We start from the raw sequence: 13,619 nt of genomic DNA, 5'->3' as shown, positions 1-13,619 counted from the left end.
CCTCTCTTACCCTTTACAGTCACTCTTTAAAGTATCTCTTGACATTTCTGTGAGATCAGTGAACTTCAAAAGAACACCAGAGTCGTCCTCACCAATCTCTCCAAATGCAAAACGCAGCATCAGCCACAACACAGACAAACTGCCACTTCAAGTGCAACGCAGCAGAGGGAAAGAAACTCCTTAAAGCTCATAATGCAGCCGCCTCTCTGTGATGTAAAGCTTCATCTGCACTGCAGCCGTCTTAACAAACACTAGTTGTTGTTGTTTAATCACTAACACTGTTTAAAGGGAGTATTTTATTATTATTTATTACCATTTCATATTCCAATGATGACATTTTATTGGGTTAAATCATTGGTATGCGATCCACCATTAGATCCAGAGAGGAAGAACATGAGCAGATACGCTAAACTGTTGAGACAGTAAAAATGGCGTCACGGGTGTGGATGTTTTTCTCTGTTTCAAAGGAGGGTAACATGATTGCTAATTGCGAAAGATGTGGCAAGTTTTCGGAGAGGAGGAAAAAAGTCCTTGAGTTTTAACACAACAAATCCTTTCAGTCACCTGAAGAGTCATCATGGCTACCAAGATGTATTTAATAAATAAAGACTAGCATAAGCACCATTAAAAAGACGAGTGCTAATTCAACAGGCGTTTTTGAACAGCAGAACTTCAAACATCAAAGGTGACCCAAAAGCTAAAGCAGTGAATGACACAATCAGTGAATTTACAGCACTTGATTTTGAGATAGAAGACCAAGGATTTCACCAGATAATGGCATTCTCGGAACAGTAATCCTGAGTCAGTGTTACTTTGCGGATGTATCCCTACCCACCCTGTATGATGTGATCTCTACACACACTCACAGTGTGATCCAAAACGTCAGTGACAAGTTTGACGATAGACATACGGACTTCTGACGTTGGTCCAGTGAGTATGCAGAGTTTGATAACGCCATGAAATTTTCCACTAAGCTGTCTTCTCCAGTTTTTTCACTTGAGCATCTTCAGGAAGTCAAAGTTTTCACTTTCATCCTCTAAAATGTCTAAACATCCATTGAAAGGACTCAAATTCATGCCTCTTCATGAACTGACTACTGGGGGAGAAGGATGTCCATTAAAAAACCTGAGTTCAGTTTTTCAAAGGCTTTCTAGAGTTTTAAATCTCTGAATAAAAGTAACACCAAAATGAAGTATGTTTCAGCCTGAACCTGAAGCATTAGAAATCAAAATGTGGGGCACGTTGGCCTAGCGGTCTAACCGCGCGGGGGTCACAGGTTCGATTCCATCCTCGACCATTTACTGCATGTCCTCCCCCACTCTCTGCTCCCCCCTCTTTCCTGTCTCTCTTCAGATGTCCTTTCGATTAAAGGCAAAAATGCTTCAAAAATCAAAATGCTCAATGTAATTTTTTTTACTAAAGCTTTCAAGGCGTTTCTTTTTCTGAAGATTTCAAACAAAAGGAAAAAAAAAATCAGGATGCAAATGAAAACTGTATGTGAGCACCATGACTCATATCAGGAGTGTTTGTGCGTGGGTTCCAGGAAAAAAAAAAGCATTTCAAGTCCAGGGGTTCAAATATCCACAGGTGTGTGTGTGTGTGTGTGTGTGTGTGTGTGTGTGTGTGTGTGTGTGTGTGTGTGTGTGTGTGTGTGTGTGTGTGTGTGTGCGCGCGCGTGCGTGCGTGTGTGCGTGGGTGTGTGTTAATGTGTGTGTTAATGTGTGTGTTTTGGGGAGCAGGTGTTTCCCTCCAGCTGTGATGAATCACCCTGTCTTCTTCCTCCTCACACCATTATAACTTATTTTCACCAACTCCCCTTGATGTTTAGAAATGACGTTTGTTCACAATTTTTTAGATAAACAAAGTCAAAAGACAGAGTTTTAAATCTTAGTTTTTCATTATTTTATTTGGGACCCAAAATATGTAAAAACTAGGGGTGCAACAATACGTGTATCTGTATACACACACATTCATTCAGTCCAAGCTGGTCACGTTTGTTTTAACTGTGCTTCATATGGAAATATATATTTCACCATAGGACAGTCTGCTTGGTTCATATGTTCACGTATGTGTGTGTGAGCGCGCGCCCGCACGAGAGGGAAGCACGAGTGTCCGCCGGGTCCCGCCCCTCCTTGAAGTCAAAGCAGAAGTGATTTAAGGTTCCTTCTCTCATAGATCAGGTCTATACCATGCTCTTTTATTTAACAGACTAAATATCCTAATGTTATTTATCTTATTTACATGACGTGATGTCATTTCTGTCTCCTCTGCTCTCTATCACGCACGGCAGATGCACACGCAGACAGAGACAGACAGACAGACAGACAGACAGACACGCACACACACACACACACACACACACACACACACACACACACAATTTAATTTATAAACTCTGATTTTGAACTGAAACAAATGTTGGTAATTTCAACAAACTACGAAAAAAAAAGCATTGAAATTTCTCTTTTTCTGTATTTGAAAAACTGTGACAAAAGCCTACCGAACCGAACCGAATCGTGGATTTTGTGTATCGTTGCACCCCTAGTAAAAACCATAGACTGCAAAAAATAATGGACGTAGTATCTTCAACTTCACCCATCTGTTACTGGAGCGCTGTTTTGAAGCCGATCGGCGGCGGCAGCCATATTGGAAATGTTGAACTCAATATACATAACTTCTTTTGAGCTAGTGTGAGGTAAAGAGGCGGACTTTGAGCCTCCTAGCCAACAGCTACAGTGTTCCCGCCTGTCAATCAAGTCAGCTGTGCCTCTCATTATGGAAAATTTGTAATCTTAATATCTTCAAAATTTCTGCGTTATGAATAAATGTAACCCTCACGCAGTGTGTGCAGATTGAGAAATGAGCTATCCAGACTACACTCTTTTTTTTTTAACCAGGCTGTAAACATGTTTATTTCTGCTCTAAAGATCGTCTTTTTGAATTGGTGTGTATGTGGTTTCCGGTACTTCCGGAGACAGCCTCAAGTGGATGCTCGATGAACTGCAGTTTTTAACACTTCCGCATTGGCTTCAATTCTCGCGGCTGAAGGTTGCCGGTTGGTTAAAACATTTTGTTAAACGCAAAAAAAAAAGTCAAAAATTGTCAAAAAACAAACATTTAATCAAATACGAAAACTTTTACGAAACTGCTTCTCTCCCTTCCTTGGCTTTTTATTTATGCATATGAAAGAGACAAGAGGTGTGCTCTCCCCATCTTAGACTTCAGCATTCCACAAAAGCACTTGGAAGGCCAGGGAGCTCCCAGAACAGAGCCACTCCAGCAAACAAGCAATGGCATGCAAATAATAAATTCTTCTGAGGAGAGTGGTCCTGACTGAACTGTTGTTTGTGTTAAAGTGTTCGACATCTTGGCTGCAGTAGTTGTGTTTTTGCGTCTTTGTCTCAGCAATGATTTTGGACGGCACAGTCTTGAGTATGCACAGCAGCCAACCTCACCGTGAGCATGTGTGAGAGCTAATTGAGGCATGAAATAATCAAAGGTGCTCCATTTGAACTTTGAGATAAAAACCTGTAGCAGCAGTAAGAAGCTGCTGTCAGGTCTCAGCCGTCAGCGCTGAGTATCAGCAGGCAGGTAGAGTGATCACCTGTGTGAGACGTGAAGCAGCTGCTCTGCTCTGTGGACGGCTGACTCACGCTGTGGGCTGCTAAAGCTGCCGTCTGCTCTTCAGACTGAGGAGGCAGGAAAATCGCTGCCGGGTCTTTAACATTTCATACACTGAAAATCTGGCGACCTTAACAGTGATTCACTCACAGTCAGACACATTATATTATCATTTTAAACAAAGGGAGAGACACCTTTTGTCTTTCAGTGTGTCAGATTTATGTTTAAGGCTGGTACTGCTCACACAATGGAAGTGGAGACTGCTTTTAACGTCTTTTGTAGTTTGCTGTAAAATGAAACTTACGATTTGTGGCGTCTCTTTAGGCATCCTGCTGAGAGGTCCCGGGTTCAAATCCCGGAGCAGCTCTGAAATCATTTTGTGTGACCCAAGAAAGCCAGCAGGACAGGTCAAATCAGAGTAGGCAGCAGTTTTTAATGATCTTTGGATGTGAGGAAAAGGCCAAAACCATGAACAAATGTTATTTAAATGAACGCTAAACTTAAAAATGCTGCCCTTCTTCCTGATCAGCTTGTGGAGACTGTAACGTTGGTTTATGACGCATTTCTCAGCAACTGGCCTTTTACTCTCTATCTCAAACAGAAGTTCAGTTTTGTGTTTCTTCTTGTTCCTTAAAAACACAACTTTTCTGTCTTTCTTCAACTCTCCTAACTCTTGCCTTATCTTTATCTCCCTCAGTGGGCTGCAGACGGATGAAGGCCTCCACCTGATGGAGGTTCTGGCTCGTATGTCTAAAATCCAGATGACCGACTTCTCTGAGCTCTCGTAAGTATCCTGTTTTTTTATACCTTATACGGGACTTCCACAAGATCCATGTCTGGTCCGTCTCCGATCCACCGCGTGCCCTCTCGTCCGTCAACACCCACCGGTTGCGTATTCAGAATGCAGCACGGAGCAGGACCGGCGTACAGCTAGAGTCATGTGACAGAGGTTTTCCCGCGGTAATCACTGAATCAAGGATTCTCCTCCTCCTCTCCTCATCCATGTTGTCTTTCTGGTCCTCTGAAAACCTCTGACCTGTTGACTCCAGGCCTGGCTCCGCTCATCATGACGGTTTGTTGTTGTAGTTAAGTGAAATACAATCTGGTGATAACACAGAGTGTTTTAATCTGAAAATTAGCTGAATGTTTTCATTTTGTTTTGGTGCCTGACTTCCTGTCCCGCTCCATCTACTCTGTTGAGACTGATGTGTTGTGCTCCGGCATCCGGCAAAATAGAAGTCTTGCTTGTCTGATCCATTGCGTTCCGGCGTGCTGGATCAGAGACGCAGCCAGGATGCAACGGAGCGGATCCAGTGGCAGTTAACACATTGATTAGAATAGAAACCTATCAGATCTGGTGCCGTGACGGATCGGAGACGGACCGGAGACGCATCTTTTGGAATTTGGCCATTAGTCTTCTTCCTGCTGTGTAGATGCTGTTAGTCCTCATTGAGTACAGAGTGAGAACTGAGAACTGAGAACCACCATGATAACTTAAAGTGGTATTTTTCCTCCAGGTTCAAACCTCTTTATGTCTAACGCTTGAAAAATAAATGTTGATCCATTCACAACTGTTCTGGCTCACAAGGCCAGAGAATAAAGTCTGTCAAACTGAGCCAGCAGCACTCTGAAAGGCACATGTTTCATGTCCATAAACCCAGCAGTTTCATACTTCTAGCCTCAGCATCCTCCATGTTTTAGGAACACCTCACTCTTTTTATGCAGATCAAGGTACTGACATCTACACACACCAGCTTTGAAAGATAGAGGTAGTCCGTCAGTCAAAAATGTAATTAAAGATTTTTACAGTATTGTTAAATAAAATGTTGTATTATTATTACTATGATTTTCAGCAACAGAGACATTTGTTTTTCTGAAAAGATTATAAGTACTGTGTTAAATAAGTTACTGTTTGCTGCACTTCAGTCCAAGACAAATGTACCAACAAAAATGTCCGCCATATTGTAACTTAACTTACTTCACTTATAATATATTTTATCACACCGTAATGTATTTTATCATATCGTTTCATATAGTACCGTATTGCCCAGATTAAGTTACTACTGTTTCTTCATTAGCAAGTCCTACACATGGTTCATTTTTTCTATATGTTATGCTTCCTGTCTTCCTACGATTACATGCGACCTACAGACACATATCTACATACTGGCATCCGTACTGGACAAGTAGTTTGGTGAGCTTTAGGCACCAAAACAAAAGTTAAATTTTTACTAAAGATTGTGGTTTGGGTTAAAACAGGGAACCAGTTTTTTTTTATGATTACTCTGGTTGTGTTTTGCCCAAAACCGATATTGCAAGCCCCTTTAGTAGATTCCTGTTTTTGAACTATCCACGGCCCACATACACCACCCCAAACCGTCTCTAAAGTAGAGGTGTGTCATTAAAATGAACATTACGAGTGCCCGATTTGGCTCAGCACAGCCTACAGTTCAGTAGATAGACTGAAGCTCTAGCTGTGTGTTCAGAAGCTACGCGTAAATGACTGTAATGCTTTAACTGTCCTTGTAAAACTTGTTTTACTGGTAATACAACAATACCTTTGGACATGAAGCCCTGCCGGCTGTCTGACGGCCAAGCAGCTGAATTAAATGAAGAATTACACCTGAACAAAATGTCCAATCCACCGCTATTACATTTCAAAACCTCAAACAATCCTATCTCCAGACGAGAACTACTCAAAGAATAAAAGCCTTTAGATGACTGGTGGTGCTTATAGTGTGCTGTTATGTTTCTGGCACAAACCAGTTTATATCTGGAGGCTCAGGTGGGCGGCAATTTTCTGAAAAGACGAGCATCACATAACAAAAGTCCTCAGAAAATTCTCTGGAAGATGAAGAGCGCGGAGCGCCATCACCCCTCTCCCTTAACCACGTCAGATCAGAGAGTGCAAACTGGTGGGATCCAAAAGAGAGATATTCCAGTGGCACAAGGTGTTCAAATCTGAATTTAAACTAAGAAATATAAATAATGAATTCAAAGAGTTTGAACTAAAGGATGCTGCCTGATCTTTATTCTGTCAACACGCTGTCCTGCTCTGGGGGAAAGAAAGCAATGAGAGCTCCTGGTCCACGTTATTGACATGTTGGAGTGGAGCCTCTGCTGACTGCAATCACTTATTAATGAGACTGAACTCTACCTGAACCTGCCCTCTCTCTACCTGTCTCTATGTCTCTCACTCGTTCTCCATTCTTATCTATAGCTGTTACTCTTTTTCTTCTTCTTCCTCCCTCATGTCAGACTGATCCTCTCTGAGTTTGTCTCAATCTATTTCCATAATCCACCTCTCTCTATACTATTTCATTTGTTATTGCTCTCTTCCTTTCTTGGTGTATTTTGGCGCACAGGTGACTTACAGTAAACATTTTCATTGAGGTGTGATGCAACAGCAAAACAAGTACAAAGCTTCAGAGCTTTCAGGTGGTTTGCTGCGGATTATAGTTGAGATACAGGCAGTGTATACTGTGTTTTTACATATAAATAAAAGTGTGTGTGTAAATTTGAAGAGGCCTCAGTACTGTAACACAGATGTTCCCAAACTTTTCAGCCTGTGACCTCCCCTAGTAATGATGCCAGAGACCTGTTATCGTTTGTCACAGCTGTGGGCATAAACTCAAGAGCCAAACTGAAATTGGACACAAAGAAACACACAAAAGGGGCCAAAAGTAGAAAGATAGATGCTTCATTGTTCCGGCCTAATGACCTCACCATCATACACCTTTTCTTTTGTGACAAACAAGAAAAGTGGAAATCAGATTAGATATTTTTAATTGCATGGTGTTAAATAAACTGTTGCCTCTATTTTCTTCATTTTCTCTCAATAATGGCTCAAATGTGCACGTTTTTTTAAGTATATTTATATATATTTTTAAAATGTGTTTGTTATCTTTTTTCAATTTGTTTTTAATTGTCTTTTTCGCGGTATTATTGAACATTTTGTCTTATGTATGTTGCCTAATAACATCTGATAAAGGGACTACTGATTCAAATTTGACTTTTGGCTAACTCAGGTGCATTTCACTTGTCTAATTGTCAATATATATACATTGTCCCTTTTCCAAATAAATAAATGAATACATATTTTCTTAAATTTTCGAATCTCAGGGGGTCCCGGCCCCAATTTTGAGAACCACTGCTTTAACCTGCAGTACTCTGTTAGTGGGTAACACACTCAAAACCACAATAACACCTTCAACAGATTAGCTGAAAACATGTTGTTGTTGGTGGCGATGGTGGATGTCATGTATGGTCTATTTTGAGTTTAGTGTTATTCATATTTGGTTATTCTGGTTATCATTCCCCTAGTGGTTTTGTTAAACATTATCCTGGTGTTAATCCACTTTCTTATGTTGCTCAGGTCCAGTTCTGATGCTCAGATTCCCATTATGGGCGCTTTGGTGGTGGAAGACTTCAGCATGGGCTTGTTGACCGGTCTGCTACTATGCAGCCCTGTTAAATTTCTACATATTGTGTTCATAACCAGCATATTCTTTGTCAATTCGAGCCCCAATATATCTTCTGTTGAATCGGACCACATGGGCCAACCTTATTATCCCCACATATACCAGTGAACCTTGGCTGGTCAAATGGTCAAGCTTTGACCTACCAAAAATTGTCCTTCCTTGGACCACTTTTGTAGATTTCGACCACTGTAGACTCGAGACACACCAAAAGAGGCATGCCCTGGCCCAGTTGTTTCCTTGTTTAGTTATTTGCTCACGTGCTTACCCTCAACCATTTCTCCTGCTTCCAACAAATCAACTTCAAGACCAAAAGGATCACTTGCTGCCTGACATATCAGACCCACGAGAAGTGCTATTGTTACAAGACAACCCCTGATATTCACGTCAGCTGCTAGTGGTTATAATGTTATAGCTGAATGGGTTTACATTGTTCAGTATTCAGTATTGAGTTTCAATGACATTTGATTTTTCCACTTGGATTGATTTTCTGTTCTGTTGGTTTAAGAAGTGATCTGGCTCTGCAGCAGCTGGGAGAAACTTTTTACAAACTATACATGTGCATGTATACCTGTGCAAATATCAAGGTTTTAATGCTGAGAATTCACTCTACAGAGCAGATTAGCTGCTGCAAAAACTGAGTCTAATTCAAGTGAGACACAGAGAACAAATCCATGTCTACATTCATGAAAATGATTGTGTGTGTGTGAGAGAGAGAAAATCGCACCATGCCAAGGCAACCAATCGCCACCTGTCCGTCCACACACACACACACACACACACACACACACACACACACACACACACACACACACACACACACACACACACACACACACACACACACACACACACACACACATTAACAGGCACATACCTTCACACATTCCCTCGCCCAACCGTCCAGCCCCGTTGCTCCTGTGGCACCTAGTTGGGTTGCTGGGCTGCTGTATTGAGTCGCTGGGTGGCCCGTTCTGTTCCCCTGTTCTAATGCACCTTTTGTCTTTGTTCTCCTATTCTGGGAATGAAAGGAGGGAGCTTTACACTGGGGAGAGTGATGGATTGGAGGCAGAGAAAGCGACAGAGCGACAGAGAGGGAGAGATATAGATACAGAGAGCCGGGGGTCTCTTTTGTTGCGAGCGCAGTGAAAGCCCAGCAGGGGGAGCCGCCTTGACAATTTGTCAGAGGCGCCATGCTTAATTTCTAGGGCCGCCCTGCTCCTCACCGCTGAGGCAACAACAGCCACCTCCACCAGAGTCGGTAAGCCCAGAAACAAAGGCTTTTACACTGACACTGAGCCTGCTGACACTCCTGATTTACCCAGCATGCCCCTGGCTTTTACCACCCAGCCCCCCGAACACCACCAAGAGTTGGTTGTCAGACCTCCTTCAACCAGTTTTCCCATCACATTGATTAAGATTAGGGAAGATCTTTGATTATGAATCTCAGCTCTCTGTCTATATATATATATATATATATATATGTATATATATATATATTTGGTCTCGTCTAAAGCCGTATGGTGGCATTAGTACTTAAACCATTGAAATAACATTTATTTAACTCTACCCACACTCATCAGGTCAGCACTCCGCACCATGTACCTCCACTTTAACATAAATCAAAGTATAATGCATTTCATTCAAAGCCCAACTCATGTGAAAGTTTGACACGGAGAGTCATTTTAATGGGATTAATTAATCTAAAGATTACCAAAATGGTCGCAGATATGATATTTTTTTGTTGTGAATGTAAAATACCTTTTTCTGTCTGGCCTGTAAACCAATTTTGCACCCATTACATACCCATTGTATACTTCCTTAAATATATATCCTAAAATATAATATAACATGAAATATAGATGCTTGGTGAAATACAAGCCTAAACCATTATATCTGCAATGAGCCCATAGAGGAGGATAATATCTGCTGACTAATATGAAAAAAAAAATCTTTTTCTGCTTAGATCTCATTCGATTGATTTGATCTCATTATGTTGCTTTGATCTCATCCAATTGCTTTCATCTCATTTGATTGCTTTAATCTCATTCTAATACTTAGATTCAATTCTGTTGCTTGAATCTCATTATTTTGCTTTGATCCCATTCTATTGCTTTGATCTCATTCTGTTGCTTTGGTCTCATTCTATTGCATTGATCTCATACTAACACTTAGATTTCATTTTGTTGTTTGAATCTCATTATTTTGCTTGATCCCATTCTATTGCTTTGATCCCATTCTATTGCTTTGATCTCATTCTATTGCTTTGATCTCATACTAATACTTAGATTTCATTTTGTTTCTTGAATCTCATTATTTTGCTTTTATCCTTGGGTTTCATTCTATTGCTTTATCTCATTATGTTGCTTTGATCTCATTCTGTTGTTTCTATCCCATCCTACTGCTTCAATCTCATTCTTGTATTTCTATCTTTTTTAATTGTAAACATCGTCTTGTCTCTTTAGTCCCTCATATTCTAAATGGTCTCAATTGATGGTCTAAATTTGTGTTACTTTGTTCCTTTGCAGTCAGGTTCTTATGATGTTTGGGTTCTTAAGTTGTTTGGGTTGATTATTTAAAAATCGATAAACTGAAACTCCTGAGCTTATTCAAACATTATTTGAATTGGCCTGAATTTGTTGGCCTGCATTGTTTACTTTAGCTCAACTTGCCAATTGTTTTGTTCACATTGATATCCCTCCTTTTTTTGTGTGTGTGTATCAAATCGGGAAAAAAGGAAACTTGCTTTTTTGCATACCATACGCTTTTCAGATGAAATAACGCTAATAATTTCAGCACAGTTTCTTACTGTACTTGTAGCATTTTTTTTTCTTCTGCCCGTTGTCAGGTGATATTGGATGAAGGCTCCATGTAGCTAAGTTTTGTGGGCAGTCAAGTCCATTTTCTCCAGCCGTAGGCAAATCTGTCAAAGGTAGATTTCTGAAAAATGTGTTTTTTGGGATGAACCAGTCCAAAAGATTTACAAGGATGTGTTTACAGTAATTGAAGTTGCTGTGTGAAGTTGTGTGTGTTAATTTATCCCTCCCTCCATGTTTTCCCGTCCTACACATGTATCCTGTATCTCAGTGATGGCTCAAAGTTTCCTTCATCCATTAGCCAGGCAGCAGCACTGCAGGCAGCTCAACCTTACACCTCACACAGCAGCTCCAGATTAGCATATTACAACAACAAAAAAGTCTCTGAACAGAGCGGCGACCTGTGCCACCTCAGCTCAGTAAAAAAAAAAAAGACAACAAAACTTCCCTTTTTGAGCAGCTTCCTCTCGGGGGGGCCGGAGCCAGAGAGCCTTAGCAGCAGTTCAGCCAGCCTGCAGCAAAAACTTCCACACCGGCAACAAATGAATCATAGAAGCGAGCCTACACAACGAGCCAGGACACAAAACAAACCTGCAGAGTGACTCACACCCTTACGTTTCATTTGGAACAATTCAATACTGATTAGATAATACTGACGGAGAGCGCTTTCACAGAAATGGCCTTGGAAATGTTTTTAGCTGCCGAGCTGGCCCTGTAGTGGTGGAGGGCGATGGAGAGGGCGGGAGGAAAGCGCTGATGTGGGAGGCATCGAGGAGCCTTTGACTGGAGCTGGCCGCCGAATAATGATGGCTGTTGCGTAACTGTCACTGAGTGTAGACTGGGTGTTTTTTTTTTTCGTTTTTTATTTTTCGAACAGGAGGGTTGAGGTGATGTAATGTCTGTGTCTGAGATGAGGGGTCATTACAAAGAGCAGCCAGTAGGAGGAGAGAGTGAGCCTAGACTGACTGGGTGTGAGGATGATGAGGGTGATGGACTGGATGTTAGATGATGAAGCCAGAGTTAACACTGCTAAATACTCCACTTTTTTTAATTTGCAAATTTAGTCCCAAGTTTAGGCATCGATTGAATCACTTTTCAGATTTAAAACTGTTTTGTTAGGAAGTTACAGTGACCTCACAAGTGTAGACTAAAACATATAATGCAAACATTAAATGAAATAAAGAAATATGAAGACTGCTAATAAGTGCCCAGCAAAACTGTAAATTGAATCATAGTTTGAAAATATATACAAGCAAGTCCGATTTAAAATGTAGGCCTAATATTCAGAATATTCCCTTGGGTACATTACTGTAGCTGGGGTTGGCTGATATATTTTTGGTTGCAGCAAAAAAACCTTCCCTTTTGGTTTCAAACGTATAGTTTTACTTTATGAATCCTGAAAATAATGAGATTTAAGTCATATCTAAGGTGCTTGAGGTATCTTCTTTTACGTATATCATTTTGAAACCAAGATGTAGTTAAATAAAATATTGAGATACAACTATGTTGATTAAATTGGTTTATTTCCAACAAATGAAAAGTTTGCTACCCTGCGGTTTCAAAACAAGGATCAAAATGACCTCCAAATAATTACCCACTCTGCATGAAAGGGTTAATTCAAGTATTCCAGACACGCATCCTGTTTTGCAATAACCTGGTCTTGAGAGCGAAGGTCTCCATTTAGTCCAAGTTTTGTGTGCTGGAATCAAATTTTCTAAAAAGGTTACCATGCAGGCCAGGCGAGTTTACTTCCTGACAACATTTCGGCAAAAAAGGCAATTCAAAGATGACATTAAAACATCATGATAGGGCGCGGACTTGGCCTAATGGTTGAGTTGCGGGTGGCCTGGGTTCAAATCCAGCCTGCAGCTCCCTTCCCGCATCTCATTCTTCCACTCTCTCTCAGCTTCCTACACTATCCATTGTCCTCTCCCTCTATCAATAAAGGTGTAAAAGCCCCAAAAAATATATAAAACTTAAAACATCATGAAAGAGGACATTTAAAAATCATTAAAGCAGTCCATTAAAAATCAAAGAGAAGATAAAGTCAAAGGAGCAAAAACAGAAGCTTAAGTATGTTTAAACAAGGGCTGTCAGGATACCACATTTTTAACTCGCGATCTATTGTGGTGGAAAAAAGTTCACGATAAAGATATTGAAGATAAAAGTAAATGTATTGATTTTTTTAAAATACTCAAAAGTACAGCTACACAAAAACTCTACTCAATTACAGTAGCTTGTGTAAATGCAGCAGGGGATTATGTGGATTAGAATCCATTCAGGGTGCAACAAGACCCTAACACATGCCGAAGTGTCCTTGGGCAAGACACTGAACCCCAAATTGCTCCCGCTGTTGTTCAGAGGTGTGTGAATGTGTATGAATGAGGTTAGCTAAGACTGATGGTGTACTATAGCAGCCTCTACCATTAATGAGTTAATGTGATGAGTAGTGTAAAAAGCGCTTTGAGTGGTCAGAAAGACTAGAAAAGTGCTCTCTAAGGACAAGTCCATTAACCATTCACCAAGTTGGGATTCTAATTTGCATAACCACCCGTTCACAATGCAATATCCCAGTGATAATATTAAAACAGTCCTCTCAACGTGTGCTTCTAATTAGTTTTTATGAATGGAACCAATTTAGGTGCTTCAGGGCTTGAAGGTCTTCAGGTTTTAGTCAAATGTCACCTATTGTAAAACGTAGCCT

At 40.7% G+C, this 13,619-nt stretch overlaps 1 protein-coding gene across 1 annotated transcript in view; it reads left to right on the top strand.

Moving 5' to 3' along the window:
• LOC117826496 (receptor-type tyrosine-protein phosphatase N2-like) overlaps positions 1-13,619 on the top strand; it is a 231,307-nt gene that overhangs the window by 65,218 nt on the left and 152,470 nt on the right. The window contains exon 10 of the mRNA XM_034702594.1: positions 4,319-4,405. Coding sequence (XP_034558485.1) covers positions 4,319-4,405 — 87 coding nt within the window. The remainder of the gene's footprint in view (positions 1-4,318; positions 4,406-13,619) is intronic.

This window comes from Notolabrus celidotus, chromosome 15 (genome assembly GCF_009762535.1).
Source record: "Notolabrus celidotus isolate fNotCel1 chromosome 15, fNotCel1.pri, whole genome shotgun sequence".
Classification (NCBI taxonomy): Eukaryota; Metazoa; Chordata; class Actinopteri; order Labriformes; family Labridae; genus Notolabrus; species Notolabrus celidotus.
Note: the sequence above shows the minus strand (reverse complement) of the source record. Positions and strands in the feature narration are given on the sequence as shown.